General features: G+C 42.2%; 2 protein-coding genes across 3 annotated transcripts; both read left to right on the top strand.

Annotated features, from left to right (window-relative positions):
• Positions 1–328: 328 nt before the first annotated feature.
• LOC128700725 (macrophage mannose receptor 1-like) lies at positions 329–10,175 on the top strand. Its single transcript, XM_070096986.1, has 13 exons — positions 329–451; positions 760–867; positions 1,960–2,250; positions 2,671–2,922; positions 3,171–3,368; positions 3,794–3,883; positions 4,217–4,367; positions 5,225–5,244; positions 6,296–6,502; positions 7,582–7,836; positions 7,958–8,170; positions 9,391–9,480; positions 9,817–10,175. Exons 2-13 carry the CDS (start codon positions 822–824, stop codon positions 9,969–9,971), a joined length of 1,968 nt encoding a protein of 655 aa, XP_069953087.1. The 5' UTR covers positions 329–451; positions 760–821; the 3' UTR covers positions 9,972–10,175.
• Positions 10,176–11,577: 1,402 nt separating this feature from the next.
• Positions 11,578–19,058, top strand: LOC128700804 (macrophage mannose receptor 1-like). 2 transcript variants are annotated; one of them, XM_070097134.1, is made up of 7 exons: positions 11,578–11,650; positions 11,790–11,910; positions 12,984–13,244; positions 16,264–16,518; positions 16,639–16,851; positions 18,106–18,195; positions 18,677–19,058. In XM_070097134.1, exons 1-7 carry the CDS (start codon positions 11,615–11,617, stop codon positions 18,829–18,831), a joined length of 1,131 nt encoding a protein of 376 aa, XP_069953235.1. In that variant the 5' UTR covers positions 11,578–11,614; the 3' UTR covers positions 18,832–19,058. The 2 variants fall into 2 exon arrangements, with proteins under 2 accessions (XP_069953235.1, XP_069953236.1); XM_070097135.1 differs by having other exon boundaries at positions 11,581–11,650; positions 16,654–16,851.
• The last annotated feature ends 1,827 nt before the right edge of the window (positions 19,059–20,885 follow it).

The following is a 20,885-nucleotide window of genomic DNA, read 5'->3' as shown; positions in this document are numbered from 1 at the left end:
GCAAGCAGTGACCACCACAGCAAGCAGTGACCATCACAGCAAACAGTGACCATCGCAGCAAGCAGTGACCACCACAGCAAGCAGTGACCATCACAGTAAACAGTGACCATCGCAGCAAGCAGTGACCACCACAGCAAGCAGTGACCACAGCAAGCATCATACTTGAAGAAATTGCACATTCAAGCTGGACGGTATGTGCATTTAAAGACGATTTATTTGATCTTTTGAGTATGTCAAAAAATCGTCCTAGATGGGAACCTTGGCCTCTGCAGGTGACTGACACATCTACGACATAGGGTGGGAAGGTAACACCTGACTCTGGTTGTCAGACTTATATATGGAGGAGAGGGAGAGACAGGTGGTACAGATACTTGTTGACTGTTGACATTATTATCACTGCTCCTCTACTGGTTCCTCAGCATCTGGTAACAAGTGGACAGTAACTTTTATGGTGAGTCAGTAACTAAGTTTGTACACAACACAATTTCAACAACTGTTGTAATATTTGCTGTGTAGATCACATCCTCACTTATATGGGCAAAGATCTCTCCCCCTTTCCTGTTGACAAAACTTTATTATTATTATTATTATTATATATATATATATATATATATATATTTATTATATATATATATATATATATATATATATATATATATATATATATATATATATATATATATATATATATATATATATATATATATATATATATATATATATATATAACGCTAAAGCTGTGTGTGTCATTAATATAAGGTGTGGCTGCTGACAGCTTCTCGTCTTGTAGTGACCACAACAACATTGTCACCTTCACAAAGATGTGGCTCCCAGCTGCCCTCACCCTGATGTTCATGCACCTGCTAGGTAAGCACACATACCTGCTAGGTAAGCACACATACCTGCTAGGTAAGCACACATACCTGCTAGGTAAGCACACATACCTGCTAGGTAAGCACACATACCTGCTAGGTAAGCACACATACCTGCTAGGTAAGCACACATACCTGCTAGGTAAGTGGTTGTACCAAAGGGAATCTCTCATAAGATTGGGTTTGCCCTTTTATCATACCATCTGTTTCACCTTTCAGTGTTTGTTATTGTTTTACTAACTTCGTCAATAGTTTTTTTTTCTGTTCTGTCTCGGTCGAGGAATACACGGCACACTATACACAAATAACCCGCACATAAAAGAGAGAAGCTTACGACGACGTTTCGGTCCGACTTGGACCATTTACAAAGTCACACATTTACAAAGTCACGGCATTATTATTCTCATTTTTTGCAAGATTGCTTCCCTCTGAAAGATGCTGTTTCATGATACCTGGGAGCCAAGGATCAGTTGAACTGGTCTGAATTTATACTTAGTCTCCTGTATTCTCAATGCTCCCTCTAATAACATTGTCCTCCTCCTCCTCCCGTCTCTCCCACACTGACGTACCTTCCACCTCCAGATAATTATAGATTATCAAGAATCTTCATCTATCTTCATCTCATCGTCTGTCATCAGTTTCACTGCAGTCTCTCTCATGTTTATATTACCTGGTCCTCTGTAAGAATGCAAAAGCATTTTGTCAGCCTCATCCCATGATGCTCTCTCCACTTTTTTCCTCTACCTTTCACACTTATTCTTTTCTCATTATTTCTAGCTACATTTATCCTTTCCTTTTTTTCTGGTCCCCCTTCTTTGTTCTCTTAAACCTATTTTTCGTTTCCTCATGACGATTGTTCACCAGGTCAGACATCAGATATATGTCTTGTTCCTCCTCAACTGTCTCTCACCGCACTTCCCTCATGGCTACTCTTCTCTATTTTCTTTCCATTATTCTCGTTTCAGTGAGTTTCATAGTTATGTGTGCAAGCGCTTGTTACTGATTTTCAGAACTGTCAAGAGTGCGTGCGCATAACGAGAAATTTTAGCAATTTTCCATCCTACAAGAAGAGGTATATTATTAACAGTGAGTGGGTTTGAGAGTGAGCAGTGGTCCTGGGTCCAACAGTCCAAGATCCAGCGGTCCAGGGTACAGCGGTCCAGGGTACAGAGAGAAGATAGTGAAGCTGCGAACATCGTCAGTGAAGGATGTTTGGACCCTTACGTTGCCGTGGGCGACCAATGCCTCTTCTTCGCCACCTTCGCCGACCAGAACTACCAAGATGCTCGCCAACTGTGTCACTCACTGGACGGGGAACTGGCAGCTGTCCTCACAGCAACACGCTTGAAGAACATAATTGACTACATTAATGACAATGGTAATTACTGCTCCATCTTCATTAATAGTCTGACTTACTCTCTGGTGAGTGTAACCAAATTAATGACTATCTGAGAGACCCAGACGAGACTGGAAGGTCTGATTAACCTAGGGACGGTGCTGAGGAGACTGGAAGGTCTGATTAACCTAGGGACGGTGCTGAGGAGACTGGAAGGTCTGATTAACCTAGGGACGGTGCTGAGGAGACTGGAAGGTCTGATTAACCTAGGGACGGCGCTGAGGAGACTGGAAGGTCTGATCAACCTAGGAACGGTGCTGAGGAGACTGGAAGGTCTGACTAACCCATGGACGGTGCTGAGAGTTAAAAAAAAAAACATTTTTAGAGTAATTTCTTTTCAGCGTATAACAATTCTTGAGCATGTGTACTTCAGTATATCTGAGTGTGTGTGTCCCTCCTCAGGTCTTACCAGTAATGGCTACTGGATTGACGGGAGTGACCAAGACAGTGAGGGGGACTGGCGCACTTCCTCGGGTCTGTCTATACCCATGGGTACACCATTCTGGGAGGCAGATTTAACCTACCAACAACCTGATGATTATTCTAATGGTCAAGACTGTTTGTACATGGGGAGAACTTTATTTTACTATCTTGATGACGTAAGTTGTGCTGGTGCTCACTCACCATTGTGTGAACAAGCGATTTCTCAAACAGGTCAGTTTAATGGTATTTCCAAAAATAACTCTGGCAAATTTAATCCCATAAAACACAACCATTAATAAATATATTTTCTGTATATAGAAAGGAAATTTGTTTTGGCGCATAAATAATTTTGTAACTCATTACCTCAATTTACTTAAAATGAATAATAAGATTTCAGCGTAAGTATATACGTCAGAGACTGAGGTGACGAAGAGATCACTAATGTCCTTTGATCTGTGGTAATGTGTTCAAAATTACAGCGGTAGCAGCAGTGCCAGAGGTGCAGGACTGTCCCACCTTCTTCGTGAGTGTGGGCGGCCTCTGCCTCTCCTTCATGACGTGGGTTGAAGAGTCGTGGGAGGAGTCACGTCAGGCTTGTCATGGCATGTCAGGGGAGCTGGCTGCTGTTACTGACATTGAACAACTGAGAGCTATATACCTGTACCTGCACCAGGAAGGTAAGACTAGTGTATATACCTCTACCAGCACCAGGAAGGTAAGACTAGTGTACATACCTCTACCAGCACCAGGAAGGTAAGACTAGTGTACATACCTCTACCAGCACCAGGAATTTAAGACTAATATATATTCTTCTACGAACACCAGGAAAATATGAGTAGCATATGTACCTGCAAAAGGACTTCTAAGGTGTTGCAGGGATCACTGATCACTTGCTGTGTGTTGCAGGGGTCACTGATCACTTGCTGTGTGTTGCAGGGATCACAGATCACTCGTTGTGTGTTGCAGGGATCACAGATCACTTGCTGTGTGTTGCAGGGACCACTGATCACTTGCTGTGTGTTGCAGGAACCACTGATCATTGGTGTGTGTTGCAGGGATCACTGTGTTGTAGGGATCACTGTTCACGTGTTATGTGTTGCAGGGATCGATGGTCATTCCTTCTGGCTGGGAGGCTCCGACACGGCCCAGGAGGGCGTCTGGTTGTGGACTGACGGTCAACGCGTCCCTATGGGTACGTCACTTCATCAACAGTGACTGTTGTCGTGTTTAAATGTCATAGTTAATTCTTGTTAAAATAGCAAGTCAGAATTTACTTCAAACTTCCACTGATAAAATAGATGGTTTAGTAAGTTTAAAAAGCAATTGTTATTAAGACTACATAAGTGTACGTTACCAATTAAGAATAACTTATTATTTTTTTTAATCTTGTTTCCTTTCGTCTTTTAGCAACAATTGTCTTGGTTAATTAAACTGTGAGTATAAAAATCTATTTAATAAAGTTTCATAATTAAATGGACAGAATAATGTACATAATTACCAATATTGTTAATTACATGTGTCTCAGGGGCACCGTTCTGGGGCTTTGGGAAGTTAGATGTGTTGGAGCCAGATGGTGGAGCAGCTGAAAACTGTCTTCTGTTGAACTCTGACGGCTTCCACTACTTCCGTGACTCCTCCTGTAGCCTGCTGAGGACCCCACTGTGTATCTTTCCCCAGTAGCTGCTGGTGGAACCTGGTGACCCATGGTGACCCTTGGTGACTCATTGTGATCCCTTAAAGACCTCACTGAGTATGTCTTCAGTAGCTGCTGACCACAATAACTTGTTCAGTACACACACACAGCTGGACGTGTGGCAGCTCTCACATTTGACGAGTTTATAAGATGCTGCGAAAACTTTCTTTGTAATGTATGAGAATATTGAAAGAATAAACAGCAACACAAACTGGTAATATTTTATTCTGCCCTCAAGGACTCCTGTGTACCTACTTATATGTGGGTGTAGGGGTCGATTCACTGCTTCTGGCAGTTCCTGTGTGCGTGTGTGTGTGCGTGTGTGTGTGTGTGTGTGTGCGTGTGAGTGTGTGTGTGTGTGAGTGTGTGTGTGTGTGTGTGTGTGTGTGTGTGTGTGTGTGTGTGTGTGTGTGTGTGTGTGTGTGTGTGTGTGTGTGTGTGTTTCTGTGAGCGCGTGTGCGCGTGTATGCATATGTGCGTGTGTAGGAGAGAGATAACCCACATAAACCACAGGGTGATAACACTCAGATAATCGTGGAAATTAGTACACACGTCACAGTTGTTGTCATGGATTTAACAACAACGCAGCTCCAGAATGCGTTCAGGTGGTGGGAAGTGTTCTTCTGCCAAGATGAGTCTGTTCTCCTTATTTTTAATACATTATTAATAATATTAAGTGATCCTTCATGTCCTTTACGAAGAAAGCCAGAGGAAGAGCATGCTGGAAGGCCTCAGTAACCTGAGGAAGTGTCTGTATGGTAGAACGTAGAATATTCAGAGTTTTTTTGAGAAAGATACTTCTTTATAGCAACTATTATCTTTGTGTTTAATTCTTTTCAGTATAGAGAACTGTGTGGACTGTCGGTGTAGCAGACAGTGTGCATGTTCAATGTAGAGGAATATGTGTACTGTCAGTGTACAGGACCGTGTGTACTGTCAGTGTAGATGACTATGTGCACTATCAGTGTAGAAGAGTGTGTGCACCGTCAGTGTACAGGACTATGTGCACTATCAGTGTAGAAAAGTGTGTGCACCGTCAGTGTACAGGACTATGTGCACTATCAGTGTAGAATACTGTGTGCACTGTCAGTGTAGAAGACTGTTTGCAGTACACACTGTCATTAGAGGACTGTATGTACTGTCAGTGGAGGACTGTATGTGCTGTCAGTATAGATTACTGTATGGACTGTCAGTATAGAGAACTGTGTGTACTGTCAGTATAGAAGACTGTGCTCTGACAGTGTAGAGAAATGTCTACACTGACAGTATAGAGGACTGTCTGCACTGACAGTGTTCAGTGGCACTAATTAACTGATAGCTTGATGACGATGACGTCATTTAAAATATTTATGAAAAATATTAAATATGAAAAAAGTTCAAATGAAATTTTTTTGATAATTATTATTGCAGATATAATTATTATTATAGCAAATATAGTTGTTATTATAGCAGATATGATTATTACAGTAGATATAATTATTCCACTTATTTACAACAACATCCAAATTTTAATTATTTAATTTGCTTAACATGAACTTCTAACTGACATGACAGAGGAAATTCTTCTTGAAGAATTCTAATATTCCATAAATAATAAGTGAAGGCAATAAATCCCATTGTTATTACAATAACGTGTCAGACAACACAAACTCTGATTCATGGTGAAGGTAACACCCGACCTTGTACTGGCTGGACCACTGGTCAGCGTGAGACTCAGAACACTGGCCAATGTCAGACCCAGACCACTGGCCAACGTCACACCCAGACCACTGGCCAAAGTCACACCCAGACGACTTGAAAGCGTTAGACACCATACGACTGGCCAACGTCACACCCAGACCACTGGTCAACGTCACACCCAGACGACTTGAAAGCTTTAGACACCAGACGAGTGGCCAACATCACACCCAGACCACTGGCCAACGTCACACCCAGACCACTGGTCAACGTCACACCCAGACGACTTGAAAGCTTTAGACACCAGACGAGTGGCCAACATCACACCCAGACCACTGGCCAACGTCACACCCAGACGACTTGAAACCGTTAGACACCAGACGACTGGTCAACGTCAGACCAAGACGACTGGCCAACGTCAGACCAAGACGACTGGCCAACGTAGGAACCAGAAGCCAATTATATGTGCTCTTAATTTCAAAATAATGATCTAGTAGAAATTTTTATCTATTTATAAAATGTCAAAACACGAGGTTCTATCAGAACGTTCCCGTGCTCGAATTTTCGCTCATTTACTGAGTGAAATTTGCCGGCGGCATAGACCAGGCTGCGTAGTACACTCCTTTGTGAAGCAGCGTAGCTAGTTTCAGTGCGGTCGGTCATTCCGTTGATATTAGATGGACATTTTTTGTCGTCTGCTCAGTGCGTTGTTTTGATTTTTTGTTTAACAGAATGGTATCTTCAAATGAAAACAAAGCAGCGTGTGTGTTTGTGAAATTCTGTTTTAAGATGGTTACAATAGCTTAGTCAACAAGTTTTTGTTGACTAAGCGATGGCTCGGATTCATTGTTTAGAATGAATTTTTTCGATTTAAAGGAGGACAAACGTTAGTTGAGGATGATGAATGTTGTGGTTGTCCATCAACATTACCAAGCACCAATACTGAAAAAATGAAGGTTATTCACGAAGATCGTCGTCATAGTTACCAGGACATTGCAAGTGCTGTAGGAATTTCTTTCTGGTCGTCACAAAGACCATCACACAACATGGTAGTCATCTCTCACCCTCCCAAATCCCCAGATATAACATCTGTGACTTCTTTCTCTTCCCAAAAATATAACTGGTTCTCAAGGAGACGAATTTTAACTACATTGAGGAGATTCAAGTATAATCACAGATCTTGCTAAATTCCGTCACGAAAGAAGAGTTCCAGAAATGTTTCGAGAAGTGGCAGAGGCGCTGACATCAGTGTATGACCTTCCAAGGTAAGTACTTCCAGGGAGACAACCTCAACTAGGTGATTGGATAAACCTAAATATTTTTTTTGTGGGATTACAGGAACTTATAGCACCTAATTTGTTTCTGTTATTGTGTTTAAAATATTAATGTAAAATTATGGAAGCTGTGAAGGAAAAAAATTGCATAATTAACAGGAAATCCATGACCAAAGTACATATTTATGCTATGGTAATACGTAGATAGTGGAGACAGGATAGTCACAGTTCTATGTGCCACCTCAGGTCTGACTGACAGAACGTATTGGATTGACGTGAGTGACCAAGACTCTGAGGGGGACTGGCGCACTTCCTCAGGTCTGTCTATACCCATGGGTACACCATTCTGGAAGGCGGATACTGAATTCCAGGAGCCAAATAACGTTAAAAATTATGAAAATTGCTTGGAGATGAACAATAAATATTCATTTTTCATGAATGATATTGGCTGCTCTGATCTGTTGTCGCTAATATGTGAACAACCACCAGAAGATACTGCAAGTAATTATTATTTTATGAGTCCTCGTATTAATGAAGTCAATGATCGTGATCTATATATGAAAAAAAATATTGTACATGTAACAAAAAGAGTAAAGTTGTCTTCTGTTTATTTGTATATAAGACCACAACATGACAGCAGTAGCAGCAGTGCCAGAGGTGCAGGACTGTCCCTCCTTCTTTGTGAGTGTGGGCGGCCTCTGTCTCTCCTTCATGACGTGGGTGGAAGAGTCGTGGGAGGAGTCACGTCAGGCTTGTCATGGCTTCTCAGGGGAGCTGGCTGCTGTTACTGACATTGAACAACTGAGAGCTATATACCTGTACCTGCACCAGGAAGGTAAGACTTGTGTATATACCTCTACCAGAACCAGGAAGGTAAAACTAGAGCATATACCTCTACCAGCATCAGGACTTCTACTGTGTTGCAGGGATCACTATGTTGCAGAGATATCTGTGTTGCAGAGATCACTTTGTTACAGGGATCAATCAAATAATCAATCACTCAATTTTATTTCTTTGCAAGTAGTGCATTGAGATTATGTTTGCAATCGTGTCATTACGATTTCGTGAGTCGAGTTATGTATTTACAGTAATGAGTTGCAGTGCAATGAAAGCCTGTCATACCTAGGCATTATGGGCATACTTAATTTAATGGCTTACTGACTACTTAATACTAAAGAAATTTATCATAGTTTAAGTTGTACAATAGTTTCAATAGTAAATATTTAAATTATATTATGAGAATGTGACATTGTGATTTGCTGAAAGTAGTTTACGAAATGAGAATGTTACAATTGGGTGCAGGGCAATACTGTTTTGGGTAGGTATTTATGCCACCTTGTAGTATTAGTCAACATGTGAACTTGGGCGTCTAGTCTTGAAGTTTTAAGATTTAGGTTATTCGGAGATTTTTTTTTTTTTTGGTAAAGTTAAATACTGAGTATTGAGTATTTAGTCTAGGGTGAGTAAGCGGCTTTTGAGAAAAGTCTTAAATTGATATTCATACCGGGTTACTTTAGTATTTTCTGGTAATGAATTCCAAATTTTGGGGCCCTTTATGTGAATAGAGTTTTTACACAGTGTGATATGGACACGGGGTACATCAAAAAGAGATCTGTGTCTTGTGTTATGGTCGTGTGTCCTGTTAAGGTTGGTGAGAAGTTTGAGTGGAGGGTTTATGTTTGAGTGTAGTGTTCTATGTATGTAGTAGGCACATGAATAAGTATGGATGTTCTTTATGGTGAGCAGATTTAGACTTCTGAATATTGGTGGAGTACGATGTCGGAAGTGGGAATTTTTTATCATTCTGAGTTGCAGAGATCACTGATCAGTTGCTGTGTGTTGCAGGGGTCACTGATCACTTGTGTGTTGCAGGGGTCACTGATCACTTGTGTGTTGCAGGGGTCACTGATCACTTGTGTGTTGCAGGGATCACTTGCTGTGTGTTGCAGGAATCACTGATCACTTGCTGTGTGTTGCAGGAACCACTGATCATTGGTGTGTGTTGCAGGGATCACTGTGTTGTAGGGATCACTGTTCACGTGTTATGTGTTGCAGGGATCGATGGTCATTCCTTCTGGCTGGGAGGCTCCGACACGGCCCAGGAGGGCGTCTGGTTGTGGACTGACGGTCAACGCGTCCCTATGGGTACGTCACTTCATCAACAGTGACTGTTGTCGTGTTTAAATGTCATAGCTAATTCTTGTTAAAATAGCAAGTCAGAATTTACTTCAAACTTCCACTGATAAAATAGATGGTTTAGTAAGTTTAAAAATCAATTGTTATTAAGACTACATAACTGTACGTTACCAATTAAGAACAACTTATTATCATTTTTTTTAATCTTGTTTCCTTTCGTCTTTTAGCAACAATTTTCTTGGTTAATTAAACTGTGAGTATAAAAATCTATTTAATAAAGTTTCATAATTAAATGGACAGAATAATGTACATAATTACCAGTATTGTTAATTACATGTGTCTCAGGGGCACCGTTCTGGGGCTTTGGGAAGTTAGATGTGTTGGAGCCAAATGGTGGAGCAGCTGAGAACTGTCTTCTGTTGTACGCTGACGGCTTCCACTACTTCCGTGACTCCTCCTGTAGCCTGCTGATAACCCCACTGTGTATCTTTCCCCAGTAGCTGCTGGTGGAACCTGGTGACCCTTGGTGACCCTTGGTGATTCATTGTGATCCCTTATAGACCTCAATGAGTATGTCTTCAGTAGCTGCTGACCACAATAACACAGCCGAAGTGTGGCAGCTCTCACACTTGACGAGTTTATAAGGTGTTGCGAAAACTTTCTTTGTAATGTATGAGAATATTGAAAGAATAAACAGCAACACAAACTGGTAATATTTTATTCTGCCCTCAAGGACTCCTGTGTACCTACTTATATGTGGGTGTAGGGGTCGATTCACTGCTTCTGGCAGTTCCTGTACTCACCTAGTTGAGGTTGCGGGGTTCGAGTCCGAGCTCCTGGCCCCGCCTCTTCACTGATCGCTACTAGGTCACTTTCCCTGAACCGTGAGCTTTATCATACCTCTGCTTAAAGCTATGTATGGATTCTGCCTCCACTACATCTCTTCCCAAACTATTCCACTTCCTGACTACTCTGTGGCTGAAGAAATACTTCCTAACATCCCTGTGATTCATCTGTGTCTTCAACTTCCAACTGTGTCCCCTTGTTACTGTGTCCAATCTCTGGAACATCCTGCCTTTGTCCACCTTGTCAATTCCTCTCAGTATTTTGTATGTCGTTATCATGTCTCCCCTATCTCTCCTGTCCTCCAGTGTTGTCAGATTGATTTCCCTTAACCTTTCCTCGTAGGACATACCTCTTAGCTCTGGGACTAGTCTTGTTGCAAACCTTTGCACTTTCTCTAGTTTCTTTACGTGCTTGGCTAGGTGTGGGTTCCAAACTGGTGCCGCATACTCCAATATGGGCCTAACGTACACGGTGTACAGGGTCCTGAACGATTCCTTATTAAGATGTCGGAATGCTGTTCTGAGGTTTGCTAGGCGCCCATATGCTGCAGCAGTTATTTGGTTGATGTGCGCTTCAGGAGATGTGCCTGGTGTTATACTCACCCCAGGATCTTTTTCCTTGAGTGAGGTTTGTAGTCTCTGGCCCCCTAGACTGTACTCCGTCTGCGGTCTTCTTTGCCCTTCCCCAATCTTCATGACTTTGCACTTGGTGGGATTGAACTCCAGGAGCCAATTGCTGGACCAGGTCTGCAGCCTGTCTAGATCCCTTTGTAGTTCTGCCTGGTCTTCGATCGAGTGAATTCTTCTCATCAACTTCACGTCATCTGTAAACAGGGACACTTCGGAGTCTATTCCTTCCGTCATGTCGTTCACAAATAACAGAAACAGCACTGGTCCTTGGACTGACCCCTGTGGAACCCCGCTGGTAACAGGTGCCCCCTCTGACACCTCGCGCGTGTGTGTGTGCGTGTGTGTGTGTGTGTGTGTGCGTGTGAGTGTGTGTGTGTGTGCGTGTGCGTGTGCGTGTGTGTGAGTGTGTGTGTGTGTGTGTGTGTGTGTGTGTGTGTGTGTGTGTGTGTGTGTGTGTGTGTGTGTGTGTGTGTGTGTGTGTGTGTGTGTGTGTGTGTGTGTGTGTGTGTGTGTGTGTGTGTTTTTCTGTGAGCGCGTGTATGCATATGTGCGTGTGTAGGAGAGAGATAACCCACATAAACCACAGGGTGATAACACTCAGATAATCGTGGAAATTAGTACACACGTCACAGTTGTTGTCATGGATTTAACAACAACGCAGCTCCAGAATGCGTTCAGGTGATGTGAAGTGTTCTTCTGCCAAGGTGAGTCTGTTCTCCTGGGTTATGTGATATATTCTGTAGGTGACAATTTCACCTGTATGGAAGAAGTTCTTATATATTCTAGGTGAAAGTGACATGTTTATCTGCATGGGAAGTTCTCAGGTATTTATTATTGTCAGAGAAAGTTGAAGAGTGTCCACTGCTGCTGACGACTCTGTCTTGTGCCCACCACAACAACATGATCACCTTCCCTAAGATGTGGATAACTGTTGCTCTCACTCTTGTATGTACACCTCTCTTTGGTAAGTATATGCTTCTTGTATGAACATGCTGTACTCAGTAAGTACACACACACATAGACACCTGCTGGTTAACGACGCACATGTTATTGACACCTACTACTTGAGTACGTACACACACACACACATCACATGCTAGGTAACTGCACAATGCACATATATGTTACTTACACGTTCTGTGGAGACAAACCTGCAACATAAGGAAATATATCACTGGGAAAAATTCCCTACGATGAATCTGCCACTGTTTTATCCTTCCAGGATCTCATTCCTGTGTTAGTCATTCTTTTAGTCACTACCTCAAGAACTTCTCTGTTCTGTCTCGGTCAAGATATAATTTGCTTTAACTTGAAAAATTCTGGTTTATGATAATAGGCAGCCAAGGACCAGTTTGACTGGACATAATTTGTCCCGGTAGTAAATTCCGATCATCAGAAAATTGATGATGTGCTGTATTACTGCTTGTCCTCCTGTGTTCTCTCTGATATGATTGACCTCCATCTCCTTCTCAATTTTCAGACAGTCGTAAATAATCATGGAATTTGTCTTTCTTCCTCGCATTCTCTTACCATTTAAATTGTCTTCTCTCTCATTATTAGTTTTCTTGCAGCCTCTTCACATATTCTGTTTCACTTGATCGTTTATGTGAAAATCTGTTAGACTATTTCCCGAGCTTCTTCCCTGTGTGCTTTCTCCACTCTTTATCCTTTGCCATTTATAGGTTCATCTTAATTATTTCTAGCTCCTTTTTATCTCTCTTATTATCTTTATCAGTCTCTTGGTTGGTTCTTTATTGACTTTCGTCCTTTTCACGTGCAGAGCATTTAGCTTTATTTACCAATGCTTTTCCAGTTCACTTATCAACAATAATGTTTTCAATTATTCCTCTTCTCCGCCTTTTCTCTCTTTACTTCCCTCGTGGCTGCTCTTCCTCGAGTTTTCGATTATATTCTGGTTTCAGTTATTAATGCAGACAGGTGCTTGTTATTATTTTCAGAACAGTTAAGTGTGCGTGTGCGTGATTATCAAAATTTCTGCAGTTTTCCACTATCCTAGAACAAGTACATCATTAACAGTGAACGGATTTGAGGGTGAGCAGTGGTCCTGGGTACAGCAGCTCAGAGAACTGATAGAAGATAGTGAAGCTGCGAACATCGTCCGTCAAGGATGTTTGGAACCTTACGTTGCCGTGGGCGACCAATGCCTCTTCTTCGGCACCTTCGCCGAGATTAACTACGAAGATGCTCGCCAAATGTGTCACTCACTGGACGGGGAACTGGCAGCTGTCCTGACAGCCACACACTTGAAGAACATAATTGACTACATTAATGACAATGGTAATTACTACTTCATTAATAGTCTTCATTAACAGTCTTATTCTTCATTAACAGACTTATTCTATGGTGTGTGTGAACCTACTTTACTAGTTATTACTTATTTTTAATACATTATTAATAATATTAAGTGATCCTTCATGTCCTTTACGAAGAAAGCCAGAGGAAGAGCATGCTGGAAGGCCTCAGTAACCTGAGGAAGTGTCTGTATGGTAGAACGTAGAATATTCCGAGCTTTTTTGAGAAAGATACTTCTTTATAGCAACTATTATCTTTGTGTTTAATTATTTTCAGTATAGAGAACTGTGTGGACTGTCGGTGTAGCAGACAGTGTGCATGTTCAATGTAGAGGAATATGTGTACTGTCAGTGTACAGGACCGTGTGTACTGTCAGTGTAGATGACTATGTGCACTATCAGTGTAGAAGAGTGTGTGCACCGTCAGTGTACAGGACTATGTGCACTATCAGTGTAGAAGAGTGTGTGCACCGTCAGTGTACAGGACTATGTGCATTGTTAGTGTAGAATACTGTGTGCACTGTCAATGTAGAAAACTATGTGCACTGATATTGTGGAAGACTGTGTGCACTGTCAGTGTAGAAGACTGTTTGCAGTACACACTGTCAGTAGAGGACTGTATGTACTGTCAGTGGAGGACTGTACGTGCTGTCAGTATAGATTACTGTATGGACTGTCAATATGGAGAACTGTGTGTACTGTCAGTATAGAGAACTGTGTGCTCTGACAGTGTAGAGAAATGTCTACACTGACAGTATAGAGGACTGTCTGCACTGACAGTGTTCAGTGGCACTAATTAACTGATAGCTTGATGACGTTGACGTCATTTAAAATATTTATAAAAAATATTAAATATGAAAAAAGTTCAAATGAAATTTTTTTGATAATTATTATTGCAGATATAATTATTATTATAGCAAATATAATTGTTATTATAGCAGATATGATTATTATTACAGTAGATATAATTATTCCACTTATTTACAACAACATCCAAATTTTAATTATTTAATTTGCTTAACATGAACTTCTAACTGACATGACAGAGGAAATTCTTCTTGAAGAATTCTGATATTCCATAATTAACAAGTGAAGGCAATAAATTCCATTGTTATTATAATAATGTCTCAGACAACACAAACTCTGATTCATGGTGAAGGTAACACCTGACCTTGTACTGGTTGGACCACTGGTCAGCGTGAGACTCAGACCACTGGGCAATGTCAGACCCAGAAGACTGGTTAACGTCAGACCCAGACGACTGGTCAACGTTACACCCAGACGTGTGGCCAACGTCAGTTCCAAACGACTGGCCAACGTCAGACCCAGACGACTGGCCAACGTCAGACCCAGACGAGTGGCCAACGTTAGACACCAGACGACTGGCCAACGTTAGACACCAGATTACTTGCCAACATCAGGCCCAGTCAACTGGCCAACGTCAGACCCAGACGAATGGCCAACGTCAAACCCAAGCAACTGGCCAACGTAAGACCCTGACGAGTGGCCACCGTTAGACACCAAACGTCTGGCCAACGTTAGACACCAGACGCCTGGCCAACGTTAGACACCAGATGACTCGCCAACGTCAGACCCAGACGACTGGTCAACGTCAGACCCAGACGACTGGTCAACGTCAGACCCAGACGACTGGCCAACGTCACACCCAGTCGACTTGCCAGCGTTAGACACCAGACGACTGGTCAACGTCACACCCAGACCACTGGCCAACGTCACACCCAGACGACTTGAAAGCGTTAGACACCAGACGACTGGTCAACGTCAGACCAAGACGACTGGCCAACGTCAGACCAAGACGACTGGCCAACGTCAGACCAAGACGACTGGTCAACGTCAGACCAAGACGACTGGTCAACGTCAGACCAAGACGACTGGCCAACGTAGGAACCAGAAGCCAATTATATGTGCTCTTAATTTCAAAATAATGATCTAGTAGAAATTTTTATCTATTTATAAAATGTCAAAACACGAGGTTCTATCAGAACGTTCCCGTGCTCGAATTTTCGCTCATTTACTGAGTGAAATTTGCCGGCGGCATAGACCAGGCTGCGTAGTACACTCCTTTGTGAAGCAGCGTAGCTAGTTTCAGTGCGGTCGGTCATTCCGTAGATATTAGATGGGCATTTTTTGTCGTCTGCTCAGTGCGTTGTTTTGATTTTTTGTGTAACAGAATGGTATCTTCAAATGAAAAGAAAGCAGCGTGTGTGTTTGTGAAATTCTGTTTTAAGATGGTTACAATAGCTTAGTCAACAAGTTTTTGTTGACTAAGCGATGGCTCGGATTCATTGTTTAGAATGAATTTTCTCGATTTAAAGGAGGACAAACGTTAGTTGAGGATGATGAATGTTGTGGTTGTCCATCAACATTACCAAGCACCAATACTGAAAAAATGCAGAAGGGTATTCACGAAGATAGTCGTCAGAGTTACCAGGACACTGCAAGTGCTGTAGGAATTTCTTACTGGTCGTCTCAAAGTGCTGCTCAAGACCACAAAGACCATCACACAACATGGTAGTCATCTCTCACCCTCCCAATTCCCCAGATCTAACATCTGTGACTTCTTTCTCTTCCGAAAAATATAACTGGTTCTCGAGGAGAGGAGTTTTTAACTACGCTGAGGAGATTCGAGCATAATCACAGACCGTGCTAAATTCCGTCACGAAAGAAGAGTTCCAGAAATGTTTCGAGAAGTGGCAGAGGCGCTGACATCAGTGTATGACCTCCCAAGGTAAGTATTTCCTGGAGACAACTTCAGCTAGGTGATTGGATAAACCTAAATATTTTTTTTTGTGGGATTACAGGAACTTATAGAACCTAATTTGTTTCTGTTATTGGGTTTAAAATATTAATGTGAAGTTATGGAAGCTCTGAAGGAAAAAAAATTACATAATTAACAGGAAATCCATGACCAAAGTACATATTTATGCTATGGTTATACGTAGATAGTGGAGACAGGACAGTCACAGTTCTATGTGTCACCTCAGGTCTGACTGACAGAACGTTTTGGATTGACGGGAGTGACCAAGACTCTGAGGGGGACTGGCGCACTTCCTCAGGTCTGTCTATACCCATGGGTACTCCATTCTGGAAAGCGGATGGTGAATACCAGGAGCCAAATAACGTTAAAAATGATGAAAATTGCTTGGAGATGAACAATGAATATTATTTTTTCATGAATGATATTGGCTGCTCTGATCAGTTGTCGCTAATATGTGAACAACCACCACAAGATACTGCAAGTAATTATTATTTTATGAGTCCTCGTATTAATGAAGTCAATGATCGTGATCTATATATGAAAAAAATATTGTACATGTAACAAAAAGAGTAAAGTTGTCTTCTGTTTATTTGTATATAAGACCACAACATGACAGCAGTAGCAGCAGTGGCAGAGGTGCAGGACTGTCCCTCCTTCTTTGTGAGTGTGGGCGGCCTCTGTCTCTCCTTCATGACGTGGGTGGAAGAGTCGTGGGAGGAGTCACGTCAGGCTTGTCATGGCTTCTCAGGGGAGCTGGCTGCTGTTACTGACATTGAACAACTGAGAGCTATATACCTGTACCTGCACCAGGAAGGTAAGACTTGTGTATATACCTCTACCAGAACCAGGAAGGTAAAACTAGAGCATATACCTCTACCAGCATCAGGTCTTCTACTGTGTTGCAGGGATCACTATGTTGCAGAGATAACTGTGTTGCAGAGATCACTTTGTTACAGGGATCAATCAATTAATCAATCACTCAATTTTATTTCTTTGCAAGTAGTGCATTGAGATTATGTTTGCAATCGTGTCATTACGATTTCGTGAGTCGAGTTATGTATTTACAATAATGAGTTGCAGTGCAATGAAAGCCTCTATCATACCTTGTCATTATGGGCATACTTAATTTAATGGCTTATTGACTACTTAATACTAAAGAAATTTATCATAGTTTAAGTTGTATAATAGTTTCAATAGTAAATATTTAAATTATATTATGAGAATATAACATTGTGATTTGCTGAAAGTAGTTTACAGTATGAGTATGTTACAATTGGGTGTAGGGCAATACTGTTTTGGGTAGGTATTTATGCCACCTTGTAGTATTAGTCAACGTATGAACTTGGGCGTCTAGTCTTGAAGTTTTAAGATTTAGGTAATTCGGAGATTTTTTTTTTGGTTGAGTTAAATACTGAGTATTGAGTATTTAGTCTAGGGTGAGTAAGCGGCTTTTGAGAAGAGTCTTAAATTGACATATAGACCGGGTTACTTTAGTATTTTCTGGTAATGAATTCCAAATTTTGGGGCCCTTTATGTGCATAGAGTTTTTACCCAATGTGATATGGACACGGGGTACATCAAAAAGAGATCTGTGTCTTGTGTTATGGTCGTGTGTCCTGTTAAGGTTGGTGAGAAGTTTGAGTGGAGGGTTTATGTTTGAGTGTAGTGTTCTATGTATGTAGTAGGCACATGAATAAGTATGGATGTTCTTTATGGTGAGCAGATTTAGACTTCTGAATATTGGTGGAGTACGATGTCGGAAGTGGGAATTTTTTTATTATTCTGAGTTGAGAGATCATTGATCAGTTGCTGTGTGTTGCAGGGATCACTTATCACTTGTGTGTTGCAGGGATCACTGATCACTTGTGTGTTGCAGGGATCACTGATCACTTGTGTGTTGCAGGGATCACTGATCACTTGTGTGTTGCAGGGATCACTGATCACTTGTGTGTTGCAGGGATCACTGATCACTTGTGTGTTGCAGGGATCACTGATCACTTGTGTGTTGCAGGGATCACTGATCACTTGTGTGTTGTAGGGATCACTGTTCACGTGTTATGTGTTGCAGGGATCGCTGGTCATTCCTTCTGGCTGGGAGGCTCCGACACGGCCCAGGAGGGCGTCTGGTTGTGGACTGACGGTCAACGCGTCCCTATGGGTACGTCGCTTCATCAACAGTGACTGTTGTCGTGTTTACATGTCATAGTTAATTCTTGTTAAAATATTAAGTCAAAACTTACTACAAACTTTCTCTGTTAAAATAGATGGTTTAATAAGTTTAAAAAGCAATTGTTATTCAGACAACATAACTGTACGTTAACAGTTAAGAACAACTTATTTTTCTTAATAAATCTTGATTAAATTCGTCTTTTAGCAACAGTTAGTTAAACTGTCAGTATAAAAGTCTATTTAATATATTTTCATAATTAAATGGACAGAATAATGTACATAATTACGAATATTGTTAAAAACAAAAAAGGCTCAATACCATGACTACAGAGTAGCTTACGGCGACGTTTCAGTCCGGCTTGGGCCATTAACGACGTTTCGGTCCAAATCAGATCGAAACGTGCCGTATGCTCCTGTCTTTTATGAGCGGGTTATTTGTGTACCAATATTGTTAATTACATGTGTCTCAGGGGCACCGTTCTGGGGCTACGTGAAGTCATATGTGTTGGAGCCACAAGGTGGAAGAGCTGAGAACTGTCTTCTGTTGAGCTATGACGGCTTCCACTACTTCCGTGACTATTCCTGTAGCCTGCTGAGGACCCCACTGTGTATGTATGCCCAGTAGCTGCTGGTGGAGCCTGGTGACCCATGGTGACCCTTAGTAGCCTCAGGGTGATCCCTGGTGACCAATGGTGACCCTCTAATAACCTCAGTGAGTATTTCTTCGGTAGCTGCTGACCACAATAACACAGCCGAAGTGTGGCAGCTCTCACACTTGACGAGTTTATAAGATGCTGCGAAAACTTTCTTTGTAATGTATGAGAATATTGAAAGAATAAACAGCAACACAAACTGGTAATATTTTATTCTGCCCTAAAGGACCCATGTATACCTACTTATATGTGGTTGTAGGGGTCAATTCACTGCTTCTGGCAGTTCCTGTGTTCGTGTGTGTTTGTTTGTTTGTTTGTTTGTTTGTTTGTGTGTGTATGTGTGTGTGTGTTTGTGCGTGTGTGTGTGTGTGTGAGTGTTTGTGTGTGTGTGTGTTTGTGTGTGTGTGTGTTTGTGTGTGTGTGTGTGTGTGTGTGTGTGTGTGTGTGTGTGTGTGTGTGTTCGTGTGTGTGTGTGTGTGTATGCGGGTGTATGTGTGTGTGTACTCACCTATTTGTGGTTGCAGCGGTCGAGTCTTAGCTCCTGGCCCCTAGCGTGTGTGTGTGTGTGTGTGTGTGTGTGTGTGTGTGTGTGTGTGTGTGTGTTTGTGTGTTTGTGTGTGTGTGTGTGTGTGCGCGTGTGTGTTAGTGTGTGTTTGTGTGTGTGTGTGTGTACTCACCTATTTGTACTCACCTATTTGTGGTTGCAGGGGTCGAGTCATAGCTCCTGGCCCCGCCTCTTCACTGATTGCTACTAGGTCCTCTCTCTTCCTGCCCCATGAGCTTTATCATACCTCGCCTTAAAACTATGTATGGTTCCCGCCTCCACTACTTCACTTTCTAGGCCATTCCACGGCCTGACCACTCTATGACTGAAGAAATACTTTCTAACATCCCTTTGATTCATCTGAGTCTTCAACTTCCAATTGTGACCTCTTGTGTCTGTGTCCCATCTCTGGAACATCCCGTCTTTGTCCACCTTGTCTATTCCGCGCAGTATTTTATATGTCGTTATCATGTCTCCCCTGACCCTCCTGTCCTCCAGTGTCGTCAGGCCGAGTTCCCTCAACCTTTCTTCGCAGGACAATCCCCGTAGCTCTGGGACTAGTCTTGTTGCAAACCTTTGCACTTTCTCTAATTTCTTGACGTGCTTGACTAGGTGTGGATTCCAAACTGGTGCTGCATACTCCAGTATGTGCCTGACGTAAATGGTATACAGAGTCTTGAACGAATCCTTGCTGAGGTATCGGAACGCTATCCGTAGGTTTGCCAGGCGCCCGTATGCTGCAGCAGTTATCTGATTGATGTGCCCCTCAGGAGATATGCTCGATGTTATACTCACCCCCAGATCTTTTTCCTTGAGTGAAGTTTGCAGTCTTTGGCCATCTAAACTATATTGTGTCTGCGGTCTTCTTTGCCCTTCCCCAATCTTCATGACTTTGCATTTGGCAGGGTTAAACTCAAGGAGCCAGTTACTGGACCAGGCTTGTAGCCTGTCCAGGTCTCTTTGTAGTCCTGCCTGATCCTCATCCGATTTGATTCTTCTCATTAACTTCACATCATCTGCAAACAAGGACACTTCTGAGTCTATCCCTTTCGTTATGTCTTTCGCATATACCAAGAACAGCACAGGTCCTAGGACTGACCCCTGTGGAACCCCGCTTGTCACAGGCGCCCACTCTGATGCCTCGTCACGTACCATGACTCGTTGTTGCCTCCCTGTCAGGTATTCTCTGATCCATTGCAGTGCCTTTCCTGTTATGTGTGCCTGATCCTCTAGCTTTTGCAGTAACCTCTTGTGAGGAACTGTGTCGAAGGCCTTCTTGCAGTCCAAAAAAATGCAGTCAATCCACCCCTCTCTCTCTTGTCTTACTTCTGTCACCTTATCACAAAACTCTAGTAGGTTTGTGACACAGGATTTTCCTTCCCTGAAACCGTGCTGGTTGTCAATTATACACTTGTTTCTTTCCAGGTGCTCCACCACTCTCCTCCTGATGATCTTCTCCATGACCTTGCATACTATACACGT

Source organism: Cherax quadricarinatus, chromosome 56, assembly GCF_038502225.1.
Source record: "Cherax quadricarinatus isolate ZL_2023a chromosome 56, ASM3850222v1, whole genome shotgun sequence".
NCBI lineage: Eukaryota > Metazoa > Arthropoda > Malacostraca > Decapoda > Parastacidae > Cherax > Cherax quadricarinatus.
This window is presented reverse-complemented; position numbering and strand designations above follow the sequence as displayed.

What these genes read in the sequence shown, in the direction of transcription:
- LOC128700804 (XM_070097134.1), top strand. Translation starts at nt 11,615, where the DNA reads ATGCGTTCAGGTGATGTGAAGTGTTCTTCTGCCAAG. An exon ending in ACCACCACAAGATACTGCAA is followed by an intron (nt 16,519 to 16,638) that starts GTAATTATTATT and finishes TTTGTATATAAG; the next exon opens with ACCACAACATGACAGCAGTA. An exon ending in CCTGTACCTGCACCAGGAAG is followed by an intron (nt 16,852 to 18,105) that starts GTAAGACTTGTG and finishes TATGTGTTGCAG; the next exon opens with GGATCGCTGGTCATTCCTTC.
- LOC128700725 (XM_070096986.1), top strand. Translation starts at nt 822, where the DNA reads ATGTGGCTCCCAGCTGCCCTCACCCTGATGTTCATGCACCTGCTAG. An exon ending in ACAAGCGATTTCTCAAACAG is followed by an intron (nt 2,923 to 3,170) that starts GTCAGTTTAATG and finishes TCAAAATTACAG; the next exon opens with CGGTAGCAGCAGTGCCAGAG. An exon ending in CCTGTACCTGCACCAGGAAG is followed by an intron (nt 8,171 to 9,390) that starts GTAAGACTTGTG and finishes TATGTGTTGCAG; the next exon opens with GGATCGATGGTCATTCCTTC.